This window comes from Neolamprologus brichardi, chromosome 10 (assembly GCF_056152115.1).
Source record: "Neolamprologus brichardi isolate AB-2024 chromosome 10, ASM5615211v1, whole genome shotgun sequence".
NCBI lineage: Eukaryota > Metazoa > Chordata > Actinopteri > Cichliformes > Cichlidae > Neolamprologus > Neolamprologus brichardi.
This window is the reverse complement of record NC_142113.1, coordinates 964,025-976,761: the sequence shown is the minus strand read 5'-3', so window position 1 is coordinate 976,761 and position 12,737 is coordinate 964,025. Positions and strand designations below refer to the sequence as shown.

The 12,737-nt window shown below is 42.0% G+C and overlaps 1 protein-coding gene across 1 annotated transcript; it reads right to left on the bottom strand.

Moving 5' to 3' along the window:
* Nucleotides 1-2,695: 2,695 nt before the first annotated feature.
* ube2g1a (ubiquitin-conjugating enzyme E2G 1a (UBC7 homolog, yeast)) lies at nucleotides 2,696-7,944 on the bottom strand. Its single transcript, XM_006806770.2, has 6 exons — nucleotides 7,746-7,944; nucleotides 6,175-6,277; nucleotides 5,971-6,068; nucleotides 5,317-5,495; nucleotides 5,067-5,186; nucleotides 2,696-3,876 (listed from the first exon to the last, which is right to left on the bottom strand). The coding sequence occupies exons 1-5, from the start codon at nucleotides 7,789-7,791 to the stop codon at nucleotides 5,100-5,102; spliced, it is 513 nt and encodes a 170-aa protein (XP_006806833.1). The 5' UTR covers nucleotides 7,792-7,944; the 3' UTR covers nucleotides 2,696-3,876; nucleotides 5,067-5,099.
* Between the last annotated feature and the right edge of the window lie 4,793 nt (nucleotides 7,945-12,737).

Here is a 12,737-nt window from a genome sequence, read left to right as displayed (position 1 = left end):
AAGGTAACAGAATAACGGACTGCAGAAACACAACTAATGTAGATGCTTTTGCAATGGTACACGGTATGGTTCAATTAACACTTTAATGACAGTTTGATGGAATCAACTCCCAGCTAATGAAGCCGCAGTGATCATTACCACCTGACAGGGAGACGCACGCGTGGAAGTTTTGTAATATGCTGCAAACACTAAACCTAACAGAATGATTCAAAGCTGTACTAATATTTAATTTATGAAAGCTACTGTCTTCTTTTCATTAGAACTATCAAAAACAAAGGTGTGTTGATACATTAGCACTCAAATGACTGCAATTATGAGTAGACTTGTTCTTAGAGGGGAACCAAAGCAGTATTTAATTCAATTCAGATTACTCAGAAATATATTAGCAACAATAATTGATTTATGGAATCACAAATAATAAATAATATTAATAGGACAGCAACAGTGATCCAGTGTGTTCACTGGGACACTGAGTTAGAACATCTGTGGACCCCCCTACCATAAACCCCATGTAGGCTAGCTCACATGGGGCTCGTAGGAGTTTTGCCATAGTGGGTTTGCCCACAGAAAACCCTCAATGCCACCCCTGTGGGTTAGACCATACGGGCACAACCGCGTGGGTCTTCTGTGGGCAATGCACTGGAGCCAGTCTGCCCTCCACGGTGCTGCTAACACTGCCTTCACGTGGACAAGGGAGCATGTTTGCTGGGTTCCTACGACAACTTGACAATGACCCAAAGCACAGCACCAAAATATTCAAGAAATGTTTGGAGAAAAAGAGGTCGGCCTGTGTGCTGTCGACAACACACGGGCCAGCAGGGACACTGGACCTGATGGTGAGTCCGATACAGGCCGAACTCTGCACACGGCCATAAACAACCAGAGGAGTCTGTTCAGTGACAGGTTGCTTCTCCCAAAGACAAGAACCAACAGACTTAAAAACTCCTTTGTCCCACACACCATCAGACTGTTTAACTCCTCTCTGGAGGGGAGACAGGGGGACAAAGGAGGGGGGTGGAACAACTGAGCTGAGGTGCCTTTTCACTGTGCAATACTTTTGTTAATATCCAACGGTGCAACAGACTCACAATACTTGAAATGTGCAATTTCCTTGTATTCTTATTCATTCTATTTCTCCCTTTGTATACTCTGTATTTATATGTCTCTGTATTTATATATATATATGTGTGTATGTTATATTTCTGCTATTCTGTAACTTCTGTCGGTGCTGTGCTATTTCAAACCCAATTTCCAGGAGGAATCCACCCGAGGGATTAATAAAGTTTTATCTCATCTCTAATCTAATCTCAAACATCACCAAACTAGCAGCAGGATTAGCACAGATCTGCAGGGCTGACTAAAGCAGATATTTTATGAATAAAATGAGTTTTCTTTCTTTTTTCAAACTAGAATTTGCTGGCTAACCCTGATCTATTGAGCAGTGATGCAGTCTCCGCTCAGGTTTTAGTCTGACAGCCCTCAGCTGTCAGCTCAGCTAACATGAGTTGTATTTTGAAATGCTAAATATAACTTATTTTTAATTACAAATGGTTCAATAAGAAATCAAGTTTCTTTAACTTAATGTTTATGCAGTTACTCTTGATTTAAATTTCCTCCTGATTGCCAGGTGAGTTTTTATAGTCGCAGGCAAAGGTCGCATTGATCGTGATCTATGACTAACAAGCTCTGATCAGGTCACCGGTGATTCCAAGTGAAGCTTTCCTGACCTGTCGCATTGCCAACATAACAGCGAGCATCGAGCTGTAGCTGGCAGACGTATCAGACAGGGAGAAAATCACAGAATTCAAATTGTGTGATAATTTCACAGCTCAGAGACGTCCTGTTTGAAACACACTTCGCTAAAACGTAGAGCTGAAGAAAAATACTGGAGCACTTACAGCACGCATCAGATTTGGAACAAAATAGGCAGCATGTTGGCAGAGAAAATCACACCAAAAATTTAACTTTAAGCAGGCTCATGTGGCTCAGCCATTTCTACAGTCCCCACATGGAAATACACACTCCTGACAATCCCACAGTGGGTGTCGTCTTGAGGATTGTACTCCCAAACCTGGAACAAGGCATCAGTGAGCTAGTGGGCCGTCTGTGCTGCACCAGGACGGACCCACTAACCCACTGCACCATCATATCTGACAAGGAAACTGAGATTTGAACACTCGTGCTGTTGTTTAACACGTTTGTGGAACTGCTCATGAAAATGGCTCGCCATTATTGACCCACTGTCAAACTGGTCGGAGGATGATGATGATGATGATGATGATGCAGGAAGCATAACATTCGCCAAAGTGTCACCAGACTCGTCCCCACCTGTCACTCAGAGTAGACCTGCTCTCACCTGTGAAGAGGACAGCACAGGGTACGCTGAACTGGGAGCTCACGCTATTGTCGTGGAGCCTCAAACGTCAGCACGCCGAAACGATCAAGCGTCTCCTGCGCTTCGTTGCACTGGGTCCATCTGTGTACGGTTTAACTGCTCCAATCGTTTTGTAGTTTTGGCTGCAAAACAACTCAAATCCCCCAAATCTAATATTTAAGAAATATTGTACAAAAATATCTGAAGATCTAGTTCTCATCTGTCCAAATGTTTGCGATCGTTAGTGGACACTGTTTAATACTCCAGGCCGCTGTGAAAATAGGTGAACGTCGGAGCAAGCAAACCTCAAGAACGCAGATAAATATTGAAAAAAAGTCATGTTTTAGAAGAACTCACTACAGGTGACAAGTTTCATAACATGAAAAATATACATCAGTATTTTGTCTTTATACATTAGGCAAAACTGCAATAGTGAGCAGAGTAATGATGAATCTTTGAGAGGAAAGAGCGACAAAACAAAACCGGCGTACACGCTGTATACACAAGCACTCAAACGTCCACAAACAAAATCCCAGAAACATTCAGCAGAAAACCAAAAAACCATAAAACAAAGCATGCATAACAATTCCTACCGAGGACGATACAGATGATGGAGAGGCGCTGCTAAAAAATAAAATATCTGAGGAGGACGACGCGTTTTTATCAGGGTATCAAAAATGAATGTGTACACTCCAAACTAGGGGGGTTATTGCGACACCAAATTGTTACCTAATTATACAGTCCCTGTATACTGGCTAAGTCACACTACAGCTGGTACAGTTTCTATATTTGCCTGGTTTTTGACATTTTTAAGACTTAATCAACGCAGGATGAAGTGGCCGAGCTTTTTATTAGGAGGCACTTTTGAAAAGAAAAGACCAACAAAATGTAGCATGCACAAAAAAAGAGGGGGTGTAAGACTGAATATAGAAAGAAAATCATTCAGGTGCCTGTGACGCTGAGTGCTGAGCAATAAAGGGCCCAGAGAACAGCTGTGTATTCCTCAGTCACATCATTCACGTCTTGCTTGGGCTGAACGAGCTCTTCACAGGTGACATTCCTCCAAAAGCATTCGTGTGAACGGCTCCTATGAAAACAATCTAAAGAGAACTAATCCATGCCGGGCTGAGAGAAGGAAAATGGACAAACAGAAATGAACCAGCGCTATTTCATTTGGTCTAAATGTCTGGATGGATGGAAAGGGAGCGTATATATTATCCGGTTTAGTCTGTGCTATATACATGTCTTTACAATATCTTCCTGAATGTTGAAGCAGTTCATAGCCTTGAAAAATCTTTTATCATCTTCTGGGTTTTTTTCTTGTTTTCTTTTTTTCAGTTGGCACTTGCTTGGCGATTTTCCGTCAGCCTTGGTAGTCCTTGTTATGTTTCTATTGCAGCCTACAGTAGCCAGTCTGTTCCTGCCAAAATAAAGGAGGACGAGCCTGGCGACAGGGTGGAAGAGTGCAGGAAACAGTGCCGTGTTGATTTTCAATTGGAGACCTGCGGGAAACAACAAAAGGCCGGAAAAAACACAAGTTAGGACCACGAGTCGACGACAGGCGAGGAAAACATGCTCAGTACTGTGCAGCAGTCTCAAAGCACGCCTTCGTTTCTTTAGATCCGGCGAGGAAAATGGCAAACAGGTGTAGTGAGTTATTGGACCATGTGCAAACACACATGGGATACATCAGGCAACTCGACTCTTTTAATGAACTCATCCTTTGCTCTTTAACACTTTAGCCTGAAATCTCTTCAACAAATATGAAGCTTTGTCTAAGCGGCCGTCAGCAGCAGTTCTCCAGGCTGCTACAAACACATCCAAAGCTCTTCTTTCGTTTCATTCTGTCAAGATGAGTTGGACTGTGTGTTTTTCTATCCACATACACTTAATGGTAAATGGCCTGCATTTGTATAGCGCTTTACTCAGTCCCTAAGGACCCCAAAGCACTTTACACTACATTCAGTCATTCACCCATTCACACACTGGGGCAATGGCAAGCTACGTTGTAGCCACAGCTGCCCTGGGGCGCACTGACAGAGGTGAGGCTGCCGGACACTGGCACCACCGGGCCCTCTGACCACCACCAGTAGGCAAACATGGGGTATCTTGTCCGAAGGATCGAACCACCGACCTTCTGATTAGTGGCTGACCTGCTCTGCCACCTGAGCTACAGCCAGCCCTTAACACTGTATCGTCTGTGTTTTAGACGTCACTGCCATCCTAAAACATTAAGCTGTTGCCAGTCAGACACTTTGGTGGTGCTGCATGGTGGAGCAAAGTCTGCAAGCATGAACACAGAAGTAGTTTATCCAAGCACGGCGCAGACATTCAGAGCCGTACGTCTGTCCTGACCTCCTCTGTACACACAGAAACGTTGAACCACCAATTTATCATTTGGATTCAAATTTGTCTGGTTCATTGGAAGCAAACTGTTGGTGCCTCAAGACTTTGGCACAGCACGCCATTTATTTATTTATCTGGGTTTTTTAATGCTTTCATCAAGTGTAAACAGACAAAACCAGGAGTGCTGCTAATATTTATCCTAAATCTTTTACAGTTGTGAATTTGTTTACCAGTATATTCATATAAACCCATCGCGTTTTTGTTTTGAGCCAACTGAATCGTCTTAATGGAGAATCTGTGGTGGTGCTCTCCAGATTAAGTTCAGGGATGACTGAACAATCCTTACCCTGAAAACATGAAGCTAGATCCGTGCTGAGCATCACTCAAACGCAGTCTCTTGGCTTTTTCGTACACAACGGGCAACTTTCCTTTTGAATGCGCCGTGTCTGTCCTCCCGCCATTCTTTCTGCAGGGAGACGTTTACACAAAATGTTAAAATCAGAATGATTCAGTCACGACTGGACTTTCAATTTTATAGAAATGTTTGGATTGAATAAAAGGACACATGCAAAAGATCTTTACACAGTCAGACTTACTGCAGCATCCACATTGGCTGGCGAGTCACCGTTTGGGTCTGCCAGCATAGAGATAACACTAATCATGATGGTTTCCACAGTGTGGATAGGCAGCCAGCGCTCCTCTGGTTTCTCGTAGCCATATTTGTCCTCGCCAGGCTCGTGTAAAATAGAAATACATACATCGCCGTTCTTGTCAACTGGAGATGAAGAAAGAAAGATCACTAATATTTTGTGAAGTAGAAAATGGAAAGTGTGTACATTGCTGTTCACTGCCTGCTCCTGCTAAGTGGTCATATGTGTGTGTCCACAAACTTTCCCACTGGTTAGTCCTTATTTTCCTTAGACCTTATTTTAAAGGTCTGAGAAAATAGTTCCCTTGGTCAGTGGGATTACTGCTGAGGTCCCACTGGTTCTTGATTTTACTGGCTGCTGTTTACGTGCTCGTGCTGTGTATCAGTGGCCTTTATGTCTCTGCGAGTGTTTACACTTTTGAAAAAGAGGCTTTTGCCTCCATCAGGATAAACACACCATGTAGTAAAATAATTTGAATCAACAGTACAGTCACAATAAAACTAATAACATGTAACATTAACACAAAGATCAAACAGCCTTCATCTCTTAAGCTTAAAAACATTTATAATAACACTGATAGTATATTTCACCGGTACCTACCGTTAGGGTGCCAAATATCTGTGATAAATTTCATTTTAGGTGGCCTGAGAGGGTAGTCTTTGGGAAAGGTCAGATGAGCTTTAAACACACCACCTTCACTGTGGGGGAAAGATTAAAATCAGCATGATAGGTACCAAAGTTTAAAAACAAATCCACACAGACCACAAACTCATCTCAACCCACACACAAGACAGGGAGACTCACTACAGGGTGTCTGGAGGCCCAATGATAAGGACTTCCCATCTGTAGAGATCACTATCCTCGATCAGGCCTGCTGAGAATCCCTCCACTGGGTTTTTGTTCAGCTCTGAATATAAAAAAATCAAAGTCATTCAGGATGACATACAGCACACTACCTCCACTACATAACCTACGTGCATTACACTGTTCTTCAGGTGGCTGAGGTGACAACATGACACTCAGAGGGGCTTGAGTGAGAATGAGCATATTGCAGTTCCCACCTATATTACCAATTTGCCATGAACACCCAACATTGCATCAAGAATGGCAGCGCTCACCATAAACAACATTTTAAACAACTGTAAATCTGTGCTCATCAGTCGGACTAAATGTAGATATTTTTACATCATAATACATTAAGTGGACTTTGGGATTATCTATCGAGCAGCCGTTTGATAAAACAGTTTAACCTTTTACATAACATGATGGAAGAATTTGTTTTTCTTGATAGGCCAAACAGAAACATTTCAAAGGAGCTGGCTCGGTGAAGTCTGATGCTTACTGATCATTGTTTCAAGGCTTATAAGAATCACAAGCCTTAATTGTAGACTGCAGATCGTATGAATGTACAACAAAGAAAGGCAGCCTTTTTATCAATGCAATAGCCCTGCAACACGAAATTCGTGGAGCTTTAATTTCCTGAATTAATCTACAACCCTTGCTCCAAAATATGGAGGTTTAGGTCAATTACCGGTCACAGTGAAGGGCAGAACGTGGGGACAAGTACAAAGGTGGACCCAGTGACCCTTACAGTCTCCATGCGAAATTTTCACTTTTAAACAAAACCTGAAACACGTCATCAGTGCTACAAACCTAAAACATTATACAGCGCCTGTTCGACTCAGCTACTTTTGAAAGGTCGCTAATTTTAGAGTAGCTAAATATAATTCGCAGCTGACCCTGCTAAAAGAGCGAATTGAGGTAATGCGAGATTAACGTTAGCTTAGCGCGTTGACGCTAACAACAGTGACAGCGGCTAGCGTTAGCCTACAGTTAGCTAGCTGGTTAAACACGTTAATTCTGCGGTGAGTGGTAGGGACATGTTCTAACTAATGAAACGGTACTTACATTTATGCGTAAAAATGTCCACTAATATCACACTGATCACGTAACTGCTAAACGTCATGTTAAAAAACGAGAAACACTACTTGGCTTCTCGGTTAAAAATACATGTAAACACATTAAGTCAGTCGAGCCAGCTACAGGCTAACAGGCTCAGTGATTTGAGCTAGCAGAAAGTCGCTGGGACTTCTGACAGCGGCTTTCATCTGCAAACAGGACGCAGTGTCGAAAGGCACACACACAAATCACTTAGTCTCCTGAAACACTGAAGACTTTCATTTACTAAACGAGGGAGGTGTTTGTTTGCTCCGACTGTTATAATCCCCAGGCAGTTCTTTTGTCATTCGGATCTTAACGTTAATGCAGAATGTTCAAGAAAACAGTTTGCGCCAGCACCACGGTTTCAATCACAGCCGCGGCACCGCTGTCGTTAGCTCGGCACCCAGCATCAGTTAACATGACGGTTTAATTACCTGCAAGCTGTCTCCTGAGTAACAGCGCTGACTGAGGCTCTGTCATACTTCAACCAATGTAATGCAGCTATGTTCGATGTTAATATTTCGCGGTAACAGCGTTAATTTAACGTTCACTTAACAGGACTCTGTTCCTTCTATTTTCCGTTTAGCATTCCCGTCATTATTCTTCTTCGCCGCCTTCCCCTGCCGCTATCGTTTCTTCTTCGTTGATTTTTTTGGGGGAACTTCGCGTCCTCAGTGATGCATTACTCCCACCTTGTGGATAGGGTTTTACTTGCAGTGTTCATATTATTAAATGTGCCTATGCCAAGCAGTGTTGCCAACTTAGCGACTTTGTCGCTATATTTAGCGAGTTTTCAGACCCCCTTAGCGACTTTTTTTTCTAAAAAGCGACTAGCGACAAATCTGGCGACTTTTTCTGGTATTATTGGAGACTTATTTATGACGACTTTTTGACATGAAAACGCGTATCGCTCTTACTCTCAACAAGCAGCGGTGCTGCCTTGGGCACCTCACCCGTGCCAAAGCGCTCACAGGCGGAGGATAGTCCTCCCCCAGCTGCTATCAGGGCAGGAGACGTTCACACCTGTGCGTCCAAACGGCAAATGAATCGCGCATGAGCGAAGCCGCTGATCCCACACTGACTGTAACACAGTCAATTCTTCTTTTACTGTTACACTGTTTTGTGGATCACAAGGTTTAAAACTACTTATAAACAAACACTCTCACACACAGTAACTCCACCAGAGTGCCGATTTCGGGTTACTTTTGCCGGTCCAGGCCTGGATAAAGGAGCAGGGTTGGAATTGTGACATTAAAAAACAATAATTGCTAAAAGAAATTTAATTTGTAGTTCTAAATAAATTCTAACTGCATTTAGGACGTTTTTTTTACTCGCTTTATGTCTCTTCCACGATGTTATTTCTCTCTCCAACAGTATAGGTTACAATTACATTAGCATGACCAATTATGCAAATTAGGTGATGACGTCATTTGGCGACTTCTAGCGACTTTTAGGACAGCCAACAGCGATTTTCCTTACTGAGGAGTTGGCAACACTGATGCCAAGAGGCACACTTATTACTATTCCTCAGACTGAAGAAGTCACTTGGATGAGTGACGAAACGTTTCTCCCAGAATATGCTAGGTCCAGATGAACAGAATCAACTTTTGGAGATTCCTCAGATTTCTTATTATTATTATTATTCCTCAGTTTCCACCTGAAATTTTACAGCGTAACTCACCCCACAGTTTTGAGACATATTAATATTTAATGCAAGTTTTTGCCCATTGAAATGAATGGGAAAGTTTTTGCCCATTGAAATGAATGGGAAAGATTTATTTGTGGTGTGTTGGCTCCATCTTTTGGTCCCATTGAAACGAATTTCAAACTTCATTTGTGGTGTGTTGGCTCTCTCTAGTGGTATGCCGGCAGTGGTACGGCCTGTCTACCCTTATTTGCATTACCGTAATGACGACAAAATCAACGGCGCCCACAGCATTGCTGCTTTCAGGAACCATTGAAATTCTTAAGGTTGCACGAACCATTGAATAGTTAGGGTAATCGCAAGGATATATGCTTGGTGGAAAACTCCATATCCCACAATTCAACAATGGCGGCCCCCACTTCGTTTTTATATTGCTCTTATTAGTGTTTCTAGGTCACAAAATAAACTTTTAAGATATTTTCAGGTGAGAATGTAGCTGTGTAAACGTCAAATATCTGCTCGTTTTATCAAGACATCCTATATTAGCAACAGTGCTCTGACGATGTAGCCGGCTAGTTAGCTAGCGCACTTGGCTGAAAAGGACCCAGGCTGCCTTACAGTGATGGCGGGTCACGCTTGTTTCACCCCCCCCCCCCCCCCCCCCCCTTTCCCGCAAAGACTCGGTGTCTCAGCTGGACTTATTTTTCATAATAAGTCCAGCTGATGGGCTGATTATTCATTTATTCATTTTAGTAACGGTATAAACAGTGAAAGGTGGTGGGCTGTCCAGATGCTGGTCATGTGGAAAAAATAACAGTTATTTGGTGGTGGCTAACGGGAGCTACAACAGAGGGCAGCAAGCCACCTGTGTATGACAGAGCGACCAGGCCTGGCTTACACCCAGAGCGGTTCTCTGTCTCGTTTCACCCCCCCCTCTCTCATGCGCAGGTACGAGTGTCCGGTGAACTGGATTTCAGGTAAGACGTTATGTATATTTTCGTTGTGCTTACTTTTTCCAGTCAGTTACAATAAGTGTACTGCGCTAGCTAGCATGACAGAGTTTCTATACAGCTGGGTGGGTGCTGTGTTACTGATGGTGAACTTTATTGTCTTCATAAGGTTAGTTAGTAGAGTTGCCAACCGTCCTGTGCAAACGGAATCGTCCGGCATTCAGAGAAAATATTATGCGTTTTGTATTGAGCTGAAAAGGAACACAGTTTGTCCCGGACTTCAGCTAGAATGGAAAAAGACACAAAACTGGAATTATTCTGTCCTTATGCTGCACAGTGGACTCTTCCCCTGTCATTCTCTCGCCTGTTGCTACTTCAATCATGAAACTGATCAATGATCAGCTGATCAGCGCTCACTTTGCGCCGGGACGGGAAACCAGCGGATGTTGCGCTAAACAACAGCTGCTGCTGTTAGAATTCATTTGATATTAATTTCTAGTATCAGCTGATGTTTGCTGGAGCCACAGCTGTAAAAGCTGCTGGTCGAAACCATGAGATGTCCTTACTGAATCATCAGAGCTGAACAGGTGATGGAGAAACAGGTGACATGAATGAGTTGAAGTTATGAACTGTTTCTGAGAGACAAATAACACCAAGCTCCTTTTTCTGTGTAGCTGACAGCTGGTAACTGTGCAGGGGCGGGTCTAGCAAAGCTTTTGCCAGGGGGGCCAGGTAGGGCATTAACAGGGAGAGGGGGGCACAAAGAAATACTTTTCTTTCTTACTCTCATATAAAATATTTAGCTTTTATTAAATAGTTATCTGAATCTTACAACCAAAGTTTGTATAATAATACACAAGATTGGCTGTAGACCATTGTTAATCATTCAGAACACTGTGTAAAAATAACAAAAAGTGAATGCGAACGTGCATAAATATTTATTTTATGTGTTTGATGTGTGTGGCGGGGCAAACATTGTTGGTCTGCCGTGGTACAATGGGACTTCTGCTCATGAACCTCTGTGCACAGCGTCTGCAAATCGGGGCTGTACGAAGTCACCTCATCTTTACACAAAATTGTGAGCTGTCATCTGTGAGGCGCGAGCGGTGTTTGTTTTTACCATAGTTCATGGTGGAGAATGGCTGCTCTGAGTTTTGCTCTCTGTAGCCGTATGAATGGCAAACTACACTGATTAGCAGCAGCATAGGCACACTTAAAATTTCTTATGAAATTTTCACTTTCTAGTATTATTATTGTTGTTGTTGTTGGTGTGATTTTATTTTTCGTGCACTATTGAAATGATCGTATTTCATTTTCACATTTCTCTCAATTACTTCCAGGGTTTACCTTTTACCCTTGCACCTCCTGTTAGTTATACATTATGTTACATTATATATGTAGATGGATACTTTAAAAGTGCCAGAGGGACATAGTCAGGGCTTTTTACTGAGACATAATTTTACTGTGAAAAATGTTTCAGTAAAAATAAAATTTGAAATGAGGTTAATGAATGTCTGGTATGTAGAAATGAAACAAAGGCAACAGAATGCTGAAACTACAGTGAATCTGTTCCTTCTGACAAACCTTCAATTGATATAAAAATACTGCGGGAATCAGGCTTCAACATAGCTCGATATCAATTTCTGATTTTCTTGTTGATAAACACTTTTAAAATAAAAGGTGGAAACAGGAGATTTAAATGGCATTTTATTGTAAGACAGCTCATAAGAATGATTAAAACATGGAATAAATAAATAGATTATTTTAAGACATTAAAAAGATAAGCAAAGCAGTAACATGTTCTCATGCTTTACTGCATATTGTTAGTGGACATATTTTCTGATCTTAAAAGGGGAAGAAAGCTCTGACACACGGACTGACTTACAGCCATTTCTCACTTATCTGAAGAGCGAGGCAGGAAGTTGATTTCTAGATAAGAGTCAGCACTTCTAAGCAGAGGGGACCACATATGTGACACATGCTGTACTTGATCTAATGAGACTTGAAAGCAAACAGTTAAATGTAGACCTTCACATTCAGCACGACTGCACCAGTAAACTGGTCCAGCTTCCTGTCAGTAAGCCTGCTGTTTTCGAGCCTTTCAGGCATCCTGCTGCCAAACGCATCGTCTTATCTGTCTTAACCTCAGATGAAAGAAAGAAAAGGTTTTACTTGAACCCTTTCATGCAGAGTGGTCCCTACAGTTACAGCTGTTCAAAGGCTGTTTTTGTGTTTTTGTGTCAGTGTTGATGGTGTACTTGCACATAAACCTCTACATACACATCAGTGTCCACCTAAATGCATAAAGATGATGAAGATGATGAACTCTCTTCCTCATACATTAAGAACTGTGGACTCGGTAGTTGTTTTATATTGTCTGTTTTACCTTTTTATTATTTGTTATCTTATGTGCAGCACTTTGATTCTGTCTAGAAAGGTGCTATATAAATAAAAGTATGTTTATTTATTTATCATAAAAATACTTCAGAAAAAATCCTGATTGAGGTCGTCATCATTCATGCATGAAAGGGTTAAAGGTTTTTAATGGCTCATATTATTATTTTATTATTATGATAATATTATTGCTTTCTTTATTTTTACATGTACGTGACCCCAATGTCAAACTGAACAGTAGTTTGTAGAGCAGTGGTTTTGCTGAGTCACTGGAAACTGAAACTAAAGCGAGTCAGAAATAACCCTCTCAGTCTCTGAGATAACAGATGAAATGTAAAGGTTTGATAAGGCAGGTGTTTCCGGAGCACGACCACCTTTTAATCTCTCCTGAAGTTCGATGGCAGGTTGCACACGTATAGTTCAGCTACTAGCTTAAC

Coding starts and splice junctions, on each gene's coding strand:
- ube2g1a (XM_006806770.2), bottom strand. CDS start 7,791: ATGACAGAGCCTCAGTCAGCGCTGTTACTCAGGAGACAGCTTGCAG. Junction 6,278..7,745: donor ACTCAGGAGACAGCTTGCAG/GTAATTAAACCG, acceptor TTTTATATTCAG/AGCTGAACAAAAACCCAGTG. Junction 5,187..5,316: donor CAGCCAATGTGGATGCTGCA/GTAAGTCTGACT, acceptor GTCTCCCTGCAG/AAAGAATGGCGGGAGGACAG.